Genomic DNA, 16,815 nt, shown 5'->3' with positions numbered 1-16,815 from the left:
CCTTACTGGCACAGTGGTTAAGCACTGGATTGCCAACTCCCAGGTCAGCAGTTAGAATCCACCAGCTGCTCCTTTGGAGAAAGAGTGACAGTCTGCCACTGGTATCCTATAGGGCAGTCTTACTCTGTCCTATAGGGTAGTTATGAGTTTAAATCCACTTTAAGGCAACAAGCTTGGTCTGGGGTTAATCCAGGACAATCTCTCAATGTCACAATCCTTAATCATATACATTTTCCCTTAAAAAGTTCCAGGGATTAGCACTGGAGAGCTCTGTTGTTAAGTGCTGTGGAGTTGGTTCCAACTCATATCAATACAGGGTTTCCAAGGTTGTAAATCTTTTCAGGAGCAGAAAGCCTCATCTTTCTCCGATGGAGAAGCCAATGGGTTTGAATCACTAACCTTGTGGTTCACAGTCCTGTGTTTATCTTACAGAGCCACCACGCTCCGTTCTGATAGTTTTGGGGGCTATTATTCAATTAGCCCACCCAGGGTCTTTTAAGGCTGCATTTCAGTTTATAATCTCTAGCGGTGAAAAATGAAGACCAGTTCTTAAGTCAAATGACTTTTCTCCAAACAGATCATTTCAGTATTCATCTATCTGAGCCATTTTTCATTTAGCAGAGACACGATGGAATGGTCTTAAACTGTATCCTCAGCTTTTGTGATATACTTGGAAGATGGCTTACTCACATGACTGTTAGGCAGGAGACCTCAGTTCTTCCCCATGTGGCTCTCTCCAGAGCAGAAGACAACTTGAGAAACCATTTGCCAAATGATCTAAAACCTTCCAATTTTGAGTGGATTTCCTTGTTCCTTGGGTTATATGACCCAAGCAATTCAATGGTGCTTGAAGTGTCCTTTTGCTGTAAAATCTGCGGTTCAAGCTCACCAGCTGCTCCTCGGAAACCCTATACAGGATCACTGTGAGTCAGAATCGACTTGACGGCACTTAACAACAACAACATGGCACTGCGGGCTAATGCGTTGGACTGCAAAGCCGTCAATTCAAGCTCACCAGCCACTCCTCAGAAACCTGATACAGGATCACTATGGGTTGGAACCGACTTGAAGGCACTTAACAACAACAACAATAGATGAATCATGGAGTCCTGGTGTGGCTCTGTGGGTTAAAGCGCTGAACTGTAAGGTCAACAATTCAAACTCACCAACTGCTTCTCAGAAGCCCTATACAGAGTTGCTATGAGTTGGAACCGATTCAACGACACTTTACAGTAACAACATAGATGAATCATAACAGACAGTTTTTGAGCAAAACTGGCCATTCTCCACATCTTTTATCATATTACTGGCCAAGTTGTCATGTGACCTTAACTTTTCATTCATAAAAAGTGTGTAAAAGGTAGAAAACCTGAACAGACCAATAACAAAAGAAATAGATCAGGTCATCAAAAGACTCCCAACCAAAAAAAGCCCAGGCCCAGACGGCTTCACTAGTGAATTCTACCAAACATTCAGGGAAGAGCTGTCACCAATTCTACTCAAATTATTCCAAAATATAGAGGAGGATGGAAAACTTCCTAATACATTTTATGAAGCAAGCATAACCCTCATACCAAAACCAGAGAAGGACGCCACTAAGAAAGAAAACTATAGACCAATATCCCTCATGAACATAGATGCAAAAATTCTCAACAAAATACTAGCCAACAGACTCCAGCAACACATCAAGAAGATAATACATCATGATCAACTGGGATTCATATCAGGAATGCAAGGATGGTTCAACATTAGAAAAATGATCAATGTTATCCACCATATAAATAAGAAAAAAGAAAAGAACCACATGATCATATCAATTGATGCAGAAAAGGCATTTGACAAAATCCAACATCCATTCCTGATAAAAACACTCAACAAAATAGGAATCGAATATTACTCTCAATGGAGAGAAATTGAAAGCCTCCCCTCTGCGAACAGGAACCAGACAAGGATGCCCTCTGTCACCACTTCTATTCAATATTGGGCTGGAAATCTTAGCAAGAGCTATACGGCTAGACAGGGAAATTAAAGGCATCCAAATTGGCAAAGAGGAGGGAAAGCTCTCCCTATTTGCAGACGATATGATCCTATATATAAAAAACCCCAAAGACTCAGTCAAAAAGCTACTAGACCTCATTGGAAGATTTAGCAAAGTGGAGAGCTTGGCTAGTCACATCTCTAAGATAGGCACTCACTACATAAACGTGGTTGGGTAAAGCTTTACAGCGCCATTCCCATGGCCTTTGGACAGTGGTGGGCTCCTTAGGTCGGGCTCCACTGAAGGTAAAGGACAGCTGAGATCCAGACGTGATCCTAGCCTGGGAGCACTGCCAGCCATGTCCTTTCTAGGACTTCAGGAGACTTGGAGTCTCGGTGGTAGAGCCTGTGGAAACTGAGGCACCAGGGCTCGAAACCCTGCTGGCTCTAAGTTAGCTATGAACCCAGGTGTCCAATCTTGGTGGTGGTTTGTTGCTGTGGTAACGAGAACACGATTGGGAACTGCTTCGATGCAGTTGACCAGGAAACCCAGGAAGGGTTTGGGGACAGGAAAGTGATGTATCCATTTGAACTACAAGGTTGGCAGTTCATACTCACCAGCCGCTCCTCAGAAACTCTGGATAGGGTCGTATGAGTTGGAATCAACAACACTTAACAACAGGGCATCCTGGTGTGGCACTGTAGGATAAAGCGCTGGACTGCAAGGTCGGAGATTCAAACCCATTAGCTCCGAAACCCTATACGGGGTAGCTATGAGTCACAACTGATTCAATGTCACTTAACACGCCGGGAGGGACTGTCCCAGCAGAGTTGTGCACAGGCACATAATCCTGCGGGGATTGATCAATTTAGCCGGCACTGTCATTGCCTCCCACCCCCACCCCCAGGGCAGAGGAACAGAGCACCTGGATTCAGCCAATGGTACCCCTAAAAGGACCGTTTCTGGGTCAACAGAGAAAGGGGTAGAAATTCACAATGGAAATATTGTTTCCTCTGCGTTCACCCCAACCACCTGACACCTACCTAGCTCGGATCCAGTTCTCCAGTGACCAATAAGCTGGCATTCCAGTGAGCTAAAACTTGCAGCTTTCTCACCCTCTCCCTAGAGCACTAAGACCCTTCTATGCCTCTCACCTCTCAATGCCCTTCCACCAACCATGAGTACCCTTCAAGTCTTCCACAGCACTGTCCCCAGCTACCTGCTTTGTCTTATTTGCCCTGGTCAAATAATTTCCAAACTGTCAACTTCCACTCTAAAACCACCACCATTCTGGGGCAGATCACTCAATAGACTTCGTAAGTTCAAATCCTGACACCTGGCCAATGAAGCTCAAGGAAGCGATTAGACCTTCTGCCTTCAAAACTAGCACCGCCCAGTGTGTACTCATAAAACAAGGCGTGGAGCTGGGAACGAGGCTTTCTTCTGCCTGTGCTCCTCTTTATGAAAGTCAGCTCTTTAACAGCAACAACCCTGCTTGACATCCTGGAGTCCCTTCAGGCCCTCCCACTAGGCCAAACAGAGAAATTCCATCTCTGGCTGAGTAACAGGAGCCAGACAAGCTGAAGGCTTCCTAGCCTCTTGGAGAAATAAAGACCTAACTCACCCTGTCCTACCAGCTCAACCTTGGCTTCCCTACACCTCCCAGACCCCACCCTGTCACACTAAGGGCACCTGGCCTGCAGGATTCCTGGCGTCTGCCCCTCTGCCCGGCGCCGCCCTCCAGCCAAGTCCCAAGTGCCTGAAGGTCCAGACTGTTATCTGCATGATCGGTTTTTATTGAACACTGAAGGGCTATCCAGGTGTCCGGAAACGGTCATTCTATACATTCCTCTATGACAGTACCCAACCTGGACAATTCCAACATCCAGCTCTCTGGTGGAGACTTTGGGGGTGTTCTGGACATCTGCTCAGCCTGTTTTCATGTCTATATAGCTGGGATGCCACCCCCCGACCCCCTACCACCGCTTAGAGCTGTGGGTGAGGGCTGAGGAGACGTACCAGTGGGACTTAGTTAGTTCTACGCTTGCCACTGAGCAGCTAGTCAACAACTGGTGGCTACAATTACTATTTTGGAAGTGTCCTGCTCAAGCTGCTGTACCATTCAGGAGCTAGGAGCCATCAGGGTTGTGGCTGCCTCTGCTGACCTCGGGACCCACGGAGACAGGTGGGGTGGCTCCAGCTTCCGGGCACAGGCAGAAGTTCGGCAGGTCCATTGGTGTCCGCGCTCAATGTTGTTTGGGGGGTTGAGGCACATATTGGGAAGAGCAGCAGACTGAACCCGCCCCTCCCCAGGAACAAAGTTATAGAAGGGGAAACAGAAGCTACAGAGGTGGAAACCGGGGTGGGGGTGGGAGGGTAGAGACTGGAGAGATGGAGCCAGGCAGGGGTGGGGCAGACAAATGACAAGAGGGCACGTGTGACAAGGCCAAGGAGGTGAGAGTAGCGGAAGATCACAGTGACCCAGGAAGCGGGGTCTCTTCTCTGGCTGTGGCCGGGCCCCAGTGGACGCAGATGGCAAATGCCCACACGTTACAGTCTGTCCCCAGAGGCCGACAGGAAGTGAGACGGGTGGGGGTAAGGCCAAGTGAAGTGTTTCTGAGCTAGCACCTCCCTGCTCTACTATCCCAAATCCCAAGGAACAGAGCCAAGCCAGAACCTGGGCTCCATGCAGTGCGCCTGGCCCAGGGAGACAGTAACGCAGACGGCCCGAGCTAGGCACACAGTTACCGACTGGGGAAGCCTGTGTGCATAGAGCCTTCAGCCAGTGAACTTGATTCCCAAGCTCAGGAACGAGCTTTGTCAGAGGGGCCTTGGCATAGATCAAGACTGGGAGGGGAGGGGGCTGAGGAGGGGGCCTGAGTGAAGACCCACAGGCGGTCAGGCGCCCCCATGCTTGATGTCCCCTGCAGGGCCCCTGAGACAGAGCTGTAGGCCATTGTTCAAATTCCAAGGCCTTTAATTTGCAGCTAAGGTGCGGGCTCCTCAGGCCCCAGCTCCTCCTGCTTTGCTACAAGCAACCCCATGCCAGCTGCCTGCCCAACTCCCTTCCGAAACCCTCCTCGCTCCTTCTGCTGCTGCCCTTGCTCTCCCCCAGAGCTCTGGCCCACTGTGGCAGCCTCCTTAGCCAACGATGATGCGGGTGGCGGCAGGGACACTGCCCCCGCCCCCAGCGCCTGCATGGCCAGGGCCCTAGGCCCCGTGGTGTGGGTCTTCTCATGCTGTTTCAGGTTGGAGCGGCGGCTGAAGCACTTGCCACACATGAAACAGGAGAAGGGCCGGAAGCCGTGGTGTGTGCGCTGGTGGGAGCTGAGATGGGAGCTATGGTTGAAGTTTTTGCCACACTCCAGGCAGTGGTAGGGTTTCTCGCCTGTGTGGATGCGGTTGTGGGCGATAAGGTTGGAGGGATGGCTGAAGCCTTTGCCACACACGGAGCAAGGGTAGGGCATGATGCCAGTGTGGATGCGCTGGTGGGTGACCAGGGCCGAGCTCTGGACGAAGCACTTGCCGCAGATGGGGCACTTATGGGGCTTGATGCCAGTGTGGATGCTCTGATGGGCGACCAGATCGGAGCGGCGGGCGAAGGGCCTGGCGCACAGATCACACACGTAGGGCTTCTCGCCGGTGTGGATGCGCTCGTGCTGGATCAGCGTGGAGTTGCGGGTGAAGCTCTTGCCACACAGGTGGCAGGAGTAAGGCCGGATACCCAGGTGCATGCGCTGGTGGGTGGTGAGGTGGGAGCTGTGGCTGAAGCACTTGCCGCAGTCCGGGCAGCCATAGGGCTTCTCGCCCGTGTGGATGCGTCTGTGTGCGTTGAGGTTGGAGCGGTTGCTGAAGACTTTGCCGCACTGCTCGCACTTCTGGATCTTCTTGATATAGTTGCTTCTGGTGGCCAGGCCCTGCTTGCTGCCCTCCACAAGGGTGCTGCGTTTCTCCTCGCTTCTCTCCACACCCACAGACTGGCTTCCCTCCTCGCTGCTCTCCATGGCAGTGTGTCTCTCCTCCTCACTGGGTTTCTCAGGAACGCCGCTCTCCCGGGGGTCCAGAAGGCTGGTGGCTGGCAGGGCTGGCTCCCGCTGCCCCTGATCCAGAGGCCTGGGCAGCCCGTCGTCCTCAGTCTGTCCTGAGCCCTGGCTACCAGCTGTGGGCTGGCCACACTGCAGGGTCACCCCTGGGGCTCTGCCTGCCCGGCTTCTGAAGGGCTTCACATCCCCAAAGGGAGCCGGGACTAGAGTCTCCTTGCCCACGTCCACAGCATCTGGGGAAAGAGGGTGGTGACCAGTGAGGGGCCCGGGGCTAAGTGGGGAGAGGATTCCAGGAGATAAGAAAGGACAGAGCCCTGGGAAGGCCCCAGAAGCAAGATCGTGTGGCTACGGTGGATGGGCAGCAGCAACCCAGCCCAGGGCAAGTCCTGGGAGAGTAACGACGGACCCCTCTATTCCCTGAGTCCTTACCTGTGCACACAACCGTCTTCTCCTCCTCGTCTCCTCTCTGCAGGCTGGAGCTGGAGGCCTCACCCTTCCCCTGCACATGGGAGGCCCAGAAAGGCCTGCTGCCGGAAACCCCTGGGAGAAAGACATAGTGTGCTCAGCCACAGGATACAGGGACCACCTAGCACCAGACCCCATCCCCCTACACACATACGCAGCATGGGGAAACCTGGGGCAGAACTGAAATGGGTACAAAAGTCACTGTTGAAGACTTCCAACAAAATGGCTGACAAGGCAGATGCACTCCACCGGCCCTCTACAACAAAGATACGAGAGAATCCCAACACAGATGACGTTCTGGAACCCTGTACTTCAGAGGAAAGGTTAGAGAGTGGATGGAGTGCTTGCTGGGAGGAGAAGCTGAGCTGAGCAGGGACAGTGAGAGACGGAGACTGGTGAACAGCTGGCCAGATGCAGTGAGACCATCTTGACCCTTTCTGAGCAGTTTTCACAGGTGACCTGGTAGAACAGCCACACAGGTGAGTGTTCCTTCTTTTCCCCATACTCCCCTGGTGACCTTAAGTGTGGCCATCCACACCCCCTACACCGCCCCTTCTCTCTACAAGTTCAGACACGTGGTTGGGAGTCACGCCAGCAGTAGGGGGACCACAGGTCACTCTGTGGCTGGATTCAGGCGGGCTCAGCATAGAAAGCCACCAGAGCAGCATTAAATAAGTCACTCTGCCCTCAGTTGCCCCGTGGTCCTAACAAGACACTGAAACCAGCTCCATCAGCGACTTCCAAGAACGACTTCCGGATTGAGGGCTCTGAAATATACTTAACACCGAGGCCAAAAGAAACTCCGTCTCAGGCCAGGAACTCTGTCACATTCTTCCCACACCCACCTTGGGAGCTCCTTGGCTTGTAGGGGCCCCCGCCCCCCGGAACTTTTCTCTCCAGGTCCAACCGCTGCACGGACTTTTATTTTTGGATTTCGTTTTGCCTTTTGTTGCTTCACTGTTTATTTTTCGCCTCTCATCATCCCTCTTCTTGTGTTTATCTTTCTTTACTACTCTCTACCTTTTCTCTTTGCAGTTTGCTTTTCTAAGGTTTTGATTTTATCCTGTTATTTCTTCTTCTATAGCTCCATTTTCCTGTAGCTCTTTTCTCTTTACTGTATTTGGTTTTTTACGGTACCTATATAGGGTTGCTATGGGTCGGAACCGACTCGATGGCACTTAACAACAACAAACCTATTTTTAATTCTTTTTTTCTCCTTCACTGTTTTTTCTTTTTATTGCTGGCTGCATGTGTGTTTGTTCTGTTTGCTTCCTGGTGTGTGTGTGGCGGGAAGAAGGATTTCTCCCTTTCCCACCCAACAGGAGACAGGATGTGTGTCCACATAGCCCAGCCATAATCAAACCTTCTGCAGCAACTCCAGCCATCAGGCAAGAGCCAATACCAGCTCCGACACCACCGGATGATTGACAGACAGTAGTTAACACTGGACACGCCCACCCTAACTCAGGGGCATGAACAGCAAACAGAGAACAGTGGCCGCTGCCATTCTCTGACTACACCTACAGGAGACAGTGGTGAGAGCCTGGAGGACACACCAACAGACAATTATCAATGAAATATAACTACAAAAACCCCACCACAAGGCCCCAGAGACAATAGACATTTTTAGCTCACACAAAGAAACACAACAGAATGGCACATATGACCAAGAAGCAAAACAAAACAGTTTCTTAAGGAGAAAAGGTAATGGAACTAACTGAAAAGGAACTCAGAAGAACGTTATTTTAGGTTTTCACGAAGAACACACAGAAAGATTGAGGAAAGCAAAGAAAACCTTTGGAAGATCTCAGGAAAGCACTATAAGAACAAAGAAATGCAAAATTTAAACAATTTAAAAATCTATGATTAGAAATTCCGAAGATCCAATAAGACTAAGCTCTGATTTCTCAGCAGAAACCATGCAGGCAAGGAGGCAATAGGATAGTGTATACAAAACTGAAAGAAAAAAATTACCAACCAAGAATCATACATCCAGCAAAGCTGTCTCTCAAAGATGATGAAATGTGGACATTTCCTGATCAACAGAAAGTAAAGGAATTTGTAATGACCAGATCAACTTTAGAAAATGCTAAAGGGTGTACTTTGGACTAAGAAACAGAAGAGCAGACAAAACCCTGAGATCACCCTACATGACACCACCATCCAGAACGCAATACAGATACAGAAGTATTTAAAGTAAATAAACCCACAAGTCTGAAAATCGGAAACCAGCGATATCAATGTATAATGAAGTCAACTACAAAGCAGACAGATACACTGTACATACAGCACTTCCAAATGGCAAGAAAGTCAAGTAGATTTCAAGATAAAATGAAAACCCACAAACAAAATTAACTCACTATAGAAAATTATTTGGAACAAAGACATCAGTAACAGCATAAAACACACACACATACACATGACATCAATCAGTTCATACCTACTGATAATTAACACTGAATGTAAACGATCAGCACCGGAACACAGACCATAAGATCAGCAGTTCAAACCCATCAGCTGCTCCTCAGAAACCCTATACTGTGTGGCTATGAGTCAGATCAGACTCAACAGCAGTTAACAACAAGTTAAGAGACATAAAGAGCAGAATGGATTTAAAAAACTGGATCCTTCAATATGTTGTCTTCAAGATACATATCAGAAAGATAAGAGATAACTAAGTGCCCATCAAAAGGATAATGGTTAAACAAACTTTGGTATACACACACAATAAAATAGTAAAAACTACAAAGAATACGACAAATCTAAGAAACACTTCACAACACTGTTGAACCTGGAGGGTGTTACGCTAAGTGAAATTAGTAAATCACAAAAGGACAAACATTGTATGAGACCCAATGTTGTAAAAGTTAAAAAAAGTTTTTTTTGATAAAAGAAAAAATCTATGATGGTTTCAGGGGGGTGGGGGAGTAGGAGAAAGGGAAAATTATTCATGGGCTAGTTAGTTAACGTGTTAACATGGATCCTAGGGTGAGCAATTACAAGGAGGAGGTCAGCAGAGGAAAGATGCAGTTAGGAAGACACAGAGAGGAATGTAATACAAATGCTGTTAACTGTTGGTACATGGAGGGGACTGCAATCATGTAACGAAGTCAAGTACGTTTGTGATTTGTTAAATACATACTAATAATGATCTGCTGTGTGAACTGAACCATCTTCCTTCAATTCAAAATAAAAAGTTGGAAAAAACAAAAACATGAAAAATGTATTTAATAACATTAAAAATACTATAAACCATCTTTTCAAAATACAATGCTATAAAATTAAAAATCAATAATAGGAAGACCAAGTAAAAAAAAATCAAATATATGGAAATTGAACAATATCCTGCTTAAAAACTACTGGTTAATAAATGAAAAAAAAAAACTTTTTTAATTCCTTGAGTCAAATGAGAACAAAATCACAACTTACCAAAACCTTTGGGACACAGGAAAAGCAGTGCTCAGAGGGCAATTTATAACAATAAATGTGCATATCCAAAAAGAAAGAACTAAATTCAACAACGTAAGCAAACATCTTCAACAATTAGAAAATGAGTAGCAAAGTAAGCCTACTACCACCAAAAGAAAAGAATTAATAAAGATTGCTACCGGTAGTGATAGTTGTGGGCCACGGAGTCAGTTCCGACTCATTGAGACCCTGTATAGGGTTTCTGAGGCTGTAAATCTTTACAGGAGCAGAAAGCCTCATCTTTCTCCTCCGGAGGAACTGATCATTAAAACTACTGATCTTTCTTCCGGTTAGCAGCCCAGCTTGTCATCCACTACGCTATCAGGGCTCCTTTAATAATAAAGACTAGAGCAGAAATAAATGAATCAGATAAAGAATCAACAAGACAACAATCCAACTCTGAAAAGATTAATAAATCAACAAACAATTGGCAAATCTAACAAAAGAGAAAGCGAAGATACAAAAAAACACAAATAAAAAATGATATGGGGGGGGCTAGAGCTGAGAGTGGAGCATCCAGCTGATATGAAGTGAGGGGAGATGCACAAGAACACTCAAACTTGCAGATAGTACCCATCTGACCTAGCTTCACAATGGCTTGAGCATCACAACTCCACTAAATGATAAAAATAACTGATAAAGGACACAAGTGTAAATTGCTACAATTTGATGAACTTGAACTATACTTATGGATGCAGTAGCTCAAAATACCAACTGAGAGGGAAGAAGTCCTCATCCTACCACCCTTCTGTGTGCAGGTGTGACAGGGACAGGCAACTTAAGACACTGGCTACCTAAAACGGAGGAGCTATAAAGGCACTAAGTGACTGGCTTACAAGTTTCCAAGCAGGAGTTTATAGTCTTAAGAGTGTGCAAGGAAAAGCAGAATCCCCATTGAATGGTTTTCATTTTGTCTACATGAGTCTGGTGAAAGGAGGTGGGATAAGATTCTTATGATTCAACAGTGAGTAGTGGTAATCATGAGTAATTGTGACTGTCACAACGGTAAAGGTATTAAGTTTTGTAAAATAAAGGGGAGAGTAGTTAATCTTACAGTCCAGAAAACAGAGGACCCTAGGGCCATCAAGAGAGAAGAGCATGAGCAGAATGTGGGACCCTATCCAGAGAAGCAGCAGCACCAGAGATGGAGGCAGAGATGAGGACATGGAGAGAGGGAGCAGCTGAGGACTCTAGACTCGTGGAAAGAGAAAGACTGTGTGTTGGTGGCCAGGAAGCAGGATTGCAGAATGTGCCCTTTGGTTGTTTAAATGATTATATATTTCTGAGTGTTTTGGTGTACATCCCCTTATTCCCCCCACCAAAAAATAAATAAAATAGAGGGAATAGAAGCAAATACTGTTGAATGATGACACACAGAGGGGATTGTAATCACTGCAATGAAACAATGAGTATAAAACTGATGTTCTCCCATGTGAACTATCACTCAATTCACAATAAAAAACTTTAGAAAAAAATATGGGTGATGCCATGACAAAACCAATGGAAATAAAAAGGATAATAACAGAATACTATGAAGAACTGTACTCTGACAAATTTGAAAAGCTAGAGGAAATGGGACAAATTTCTTCAAACACACAACCTACCTAAACTAGCACAGGCTGAAAAAGAAAACTTGTCAGTAAGAAACTGCCAACTAAAACAATGTTGTCCAGGCTCAGATGGCTTTACTGGTGAATTCAACCAAGCTTTCAGAGAAGAGCTGACATGAATTCTACTAAATTATTCCAGAATCTGGAGAAGGATGGGAAACTCTCAAATTCATCTTATGAAGCAAGCACAACTCTGATATGAAAATCAGGCAAAGACACCACTCTAAGAAAGGAAATTATAGACCAGTATTCCTCCTGAACATGGAGTCCTGATGTGGCCTGTGGGTTAATGCACCAGACTGCAAACCTGTTTGAACTGTAAGGTTGGCGGTTCAAGCTCACCAGCTGCTCCCGGGAAACGCTATACAGGGTCGCTATGGGTTGTAATCGACTTAACAGCACTTAACATTCCTCATGATCATAGACGCACAAATTCTCAACAAAATCATAGCAAACAGAATCCAATAATATATCCAAAAAATAACACATCATGATCAGGTGGAATTAATAGGGGTATACAGGGATGGTTTAATATTAGGAAAACAATCAGCCTAATCCACCACATAAATAAATCAAAGGAAACAAATGGCAAGGACATATCAAAGGACTACTCTCAAAAATTTATAGAACACCTCAACAATAAAACAAATCATCTAATTTAAAAGTAGGCTAATACATGCAACTTCAGGTGACAGAAAAACTTAATTTGCTAGAAAAATAAAAGAAGGATTAGGGGATGGAGACACAGGAGCTGAAATTTAAAATGGACTGGTCAGGGTAAGTGATATCCGAGCAAAGCATGAGGAAAAGGGTGCCCGGGAACAAAGACTGGAGCACCCATCCCCAGAACTGTGCTGGGCACTGGAGGGACAAACCAGTCCTGCTTCCAGTGAACTTTCATTTTACTGGGATGTAGTAATAAGAACCTAAAAGCATACTATGGTTTGTTTCCTGTCATCTTTGAATTAAATTCATAATATATATGGTAAGAGAGGAGTCATTGGTGAGGTATAGTCCTTCTTGCTGTCTCTTCAAACCGTAGAAGTTTATAGACTACTCAATTAGGTAGAGAACAGCAATTGTGTCCAGTCTTACTGATTACAAAAAAATTCATTCTTTTTCTCAGGTATACTTAAGCTGCTTAGCTTTATGGTGTTAACATAAAAAATTTTCACAGAAGCATACAGGTAAATTCATGCCTAGAAATAATCAATTGCATAGTATCTCACAGTTTGTCTAAGGCTACTGTACTTCTGGACTTAATAACTTTGGGATGTGGCTTGGAAATTTAAGGGAAATATGGAACTATTTTTGAAAATTTTTAATAAAAAGATACACTTGGGTAAGAAAGTAAAAAAAATAAATAAATGGGCCAAGGACATGAACAGATACTTCACCAAAGACACCAATCAGGTGACCAACAAGCATATAAAAAAAAAATGCACTCACTCACTACCATTAGTCATTGTTGTTGTTAAGTGCCATGGAGTCGACTCTGACCCATAACGACCCTGTATAGCATTTCCAAGGAGCAGCTGGTGAGCTTGAACCACCGACCTTGCAGTTCAAACGACTTTGCAGCCTGCATTAGCCATTGGTGGTGGTTATGTGCCGTTGAGTCAGTTCCGACTCATGGCGACCCAGTACAGGGTTTCCAAGGCTATCAATCTTTACGGGAGCAGAAAGCCTCATTAGCCATATGGAGATGCAAATCCAAACGAGAGATCATCTTACTTCAGCATTAACAGCAAAGTTCCGACAAACAGAAAACAGTAAATGCTGGCGTTGAAAACAGTACGGCACGTTCTCAAAAAGCTGGAACTAGAAAGAGCATGTTAGATAGGGACGGGCAACTTAGACACTGGCTATCTAAAATGAGAGGGCAATAAAGGCACGAAGTGACTGGCTTACAAGGTTTCAAAAGGGAGTTTAGTTTAAGAGTATGGGAGGAAAGAAAGGGTCCCCACTGAATAGCTGTCATCTTGTCTAGATGGGTCTGGTGAAAGGAGACGGGGATAAAATTTGTAAGATTCAATAGTGAGTAACTGTTATCATGACTAATTGTGACTCTCACAATTGTAAAGGTAGAAGTTTTGTAACAAAAAAAGGGGAGTGGTTAATCTTACAGTCCAGAAACAGAGGACCCTAGGACCATCAAGAGAGGAACACACAAATAGAATGCGGGACCTGATCCAGAGAAGCAGCGGCGCCAGAGATGGAGGCAGAGATGGGGGCATGGAGAGGGGGTGCAGCTGAGGACTCTAGATTCATGGACTAAGAAGAGACGGACTAAGAACTGGTGGCCAGGAGCAGACTTGCAGAATGTGCCCTTTGGAGATGTAAATTATTATATATGCCTGAGTGGGGTTTTTTGTTTGTGTGTTATTTAAAAAGCTAAAGTGGACAGAGAGAAATACTTTTAACTGATGGTATATGGAGGGGATTATAATCAATGTAATGAAACAAGTTACATGAAATGTTGAATGTGAAACTGACATGTGCCCTGTAAACTGTCACTCAATCCACAATAAAAACCTTACATTAAAAAAGAAAAAAGAAAGAGCATGTGACCCAGCAGCCCCTCTCCGCAGTACAGCCCCTCTCCGCAGTACAGCCCCTCACGCAGGAGGAACTGTGACACCATCCATCTATGCAGACCCATGTTCACTGGAGCACTGCTCACAACACAAGGAGATGGAGACAGCCTAAATGCCCATCAACAAATGAACGGCTACACAACAGAGTATTACACAACACTGAAGAAAAATAGAGACTCTGCAAAGCAACCTGTCAAAGTGGATGAACCCGGAAGACATTATGCTGAGTGACATTAGTCAACACCAAAGGACACAGATTCCATGTGATCACTGTTATAAAGTTAAGAACAATTTTACTCCAAGAAACATTCTATGATAACTACAGAGTGGGTGGGGAGGAGGGAAAACAGAACTGGTGGTCTATGGAGTGCCTAGCAACTACTGTAATGAGCTTAACTGGATACACAATGTGTTCAGTGTACTGATCTGCTCTGTAATTCACAATAACAAGGTTTTAAGAAGTCACTTTTGAGGAGGTTTTTACTTAGGGAGCATTACGTCCACAGTGGTGGAATGACCTGGAAAACAACAAGTGAGAACGGATACACAACTTGACAACTAGATTCCATGTCACTGAATGACACACAGTAGTTGAACTGGTGCATGTTTTGCTGTGAAAATCACAAGTAATTTTATTTACTTATTTTGACATTCATTTTCAGCAAGAGGTCCATCACTCTCTGGAAGAACTTTCCACAGCTGGGCCAACCGAGGAGCTGGAGGGCTAGCCAGGGGGCCAAGTCTCTGCTCTCCCAAGGACTTGCTGGAATGTTACCACTACATGGTGAGCATGTACACATGAGGTCATGAAAGGAGTGAGCGTCCAGCTGCTGGGCACCCCCTGGGATCACTGGATCCTCTTGGCACTCCTGAGTATTCACAGATAGTGCTGATGGATGGATGAATAAATGGACGAACACACTCATACTCTGAACTTACATAAACCCCATAAAGCTCTTGTCAGGAATGTTAATCTGAAACTCAGTAGTCAAGAGCCCAGAGGCCAGAATGAAGGTCCTCTGCGAAGAGAACAAGACTCTGAGTGGACTAGGCCTGGAAGGCTGAGCTGGGGCCATCCCTCACCCAGGCCAAGCTTTCTGCTATAACAACCCTGCACGGGGAGCTTGGAGGGAAGAGTGGAATACGGGACTAAGCCGCATGGAATTACCCAAGACAAGCAGACCCTCCCCACTGGTACTGTCCAATGCCACTGGCCACATATGTGGCTATGTAGACTGAACTGTAACTGATTACAGTGAAAAGCAATCGAAAATCCTATTGCACTGGCCACATGACAAAAGCTCAGCAGTCACAATTGGCCTTAACTACTGTCTTAGTTAAGATATGGACCATTTCACTAATCCAGAAGGTTCTATAGGACAGCACTGTCCAGGTGAATACTGAGAGGGGAAGAAGGCACACCCAGATGCTGCTCACCACGCCCATTCTTCTTCTGCAGGGCTTCTCGATAAACTCGCTGCTGTTCATGGCCCATGCGGCCCCACTCCTCTCGGGACAGGTATAAAGCCATGTCCTCAAAGGTCACCGGCATCTGAAACAACAGAGGTGACCACGGCACTGTCTGGACTACACATGGGAACTGGCAAATGGACAGGATGGGTGGGGAGAACCCCCGATTCAAACCCACAAGACAAAGCTACCCCCTGGATCTGGACCTGGGAGTATCCAGCACCCAGTCTGGGTTTTCACAAGTGTTGAGTGCACATGGCAAAGATCAAGGCAGCTGCGGTGAGCAGAAGACAAGAGAACAAAGGGTCCTTCTCTGGACAACAGCTAAGACCCCACACATGTTCCCTAAGCACCTCAGACCAGGTGCCCAGATCCCGGAGGGGAGAGTTACAAGGGAGACATCTGCCCTTCCTTGGTGTCTCCCTGAGCCACCTGAACAGAGCTCCGGCCCTGGCAGTGCGCCCAGAGGGGGGTGCGAGGAACAGAAGAGCCCAGCAGGTGCTGAGCTCAGGGTACAAGAAGCACTTACCTGTGACCAAGCAGTGAGGAGCGCCGTGGCCATCTGCTGGTCTCGGCTTTTCTCTTCCTGGGAAGGAGTCGGGGCCTGTGGGGAGGGGCAGGCTGGGAGAACAGAGGGTTGCTCAGGGGTCAGCTCCTCTGCTGGGCCCTGACCCCCAAGGCGGCCTGCCCTGTCCTCCCAGGACCTCCATGGCCCCTCAAGCTTCACCTCCCTGGGGAAGGTCCTCTATGCTGCAGGTTCCCTCTGGGAATTGCCTATTACCCACCCTCCACAACTGAGTACCCCCCACTCACCTCGGACAGACAGAAGGCCAAGCAGACCCTTCTCCCTGGAGACATGACTCACGGGCGTCCATCTCATAGCACTCCGACCCCCTCCCACCCTCACCAACCCCTGAGGACGCGGCACTTCAGGCTCCGTCTTGATGCACGGTGACTCCCGAGCGGCTCCCAAAGGCCCCGTCTCCTCGGACTCGGAAAGCATCGCTCGACAAAGATGCTGGGGACCTGGAACCTAGGACAGGCAGCCCAGTCAACACCAGGCGGGGTGGGAGAAACAATCCCAGCACTACCTGAGGGGTTGTCAAAAGGGCCAGACCGCACACTGGATACAAGGCGCAGCTCTGGTCACACTGTGGCCCTGCTAGTCCTGTTTCCTTGTCCTC

At 46.8% G+C, this 16,815-nt stretch overlaps 1 protein-coding gene across 1 annotated transcript; it reads right to left on the bottom strand.

The window, feature by feature from the left end:
- Positions 1-4,965: 4,965 nt before the first annotated feature.
- On the bottom strand, positions 4,966-16,634 carry ZNF205 (zinc finger protein 205). The gene is made up of 7 exons (XM_006873979.1): positions 16,445-16,634; positions 16,161-16,252; positions 15,602-15,713; positions 14,223-14,231; positions 6,451-6,561; positions 5,953-6,254; positions 4,966-5,895 (listed from the first exon to the last, which is right to left on the bottom strand). Exons 1-7 carry the CDS (start codon positions 16,632-16,634, stop codon positions 4,966-4,968), a joined length of 1,746 nt encoding a protein of 581 aa, XP_006874041.1.
- Positions 16,635-16,815: the final 181 nt, after the last annotated feature.

This window comes from Chrysochloris asiatica, unplaced genomic scaffold, assembly GCF_000296735.1.
Source record: "Chrysochloris asiatica unplaced genomic scaffold, ChrAsi1.0 scaffold00257, whole genome shotgun sequence".
Taxonomy (NCBI): Eukaryota; Metazoa; Chordata; class Mammalia; order Afrosoricida; family Chrysochloridae; genus Chrysochloris; species Chrysochloris asiatica.
Note: the sequence above shows the minus strand (reverse complement) of the source record. Positions and strands in the feature narration are given on the sequence as shown.

What these genes read in the sequence shown, in the direction of transcription:
- ZNF205 (XM_006873979.1), bottom strand. Translation starts at nt 16,634, where the DNA reads ATGCTTTCCGAGTCCGAGGAGACGGGGCCTTTGGGAGCCGCTCGGGAG. An exon ending in TGGCCTTCTGTCTGTCCGAG is followed by an intron (nt 16,253 to 16,444) that starts GTGAGTGGGGGG and finishes CTGTTCTCCCAG; the next exon opens with CCTGCCCCTCCCCACAGGCC. An exon ending in GAAGACGGTTGTGTGCACAG is followed by an intron (nt 6,255 to 6,450) that starts GTAAGGACTCAG and finishes CTCTTTCCCCAG; the next exon opens with ATGCTGTGGACGTGGGCAAG.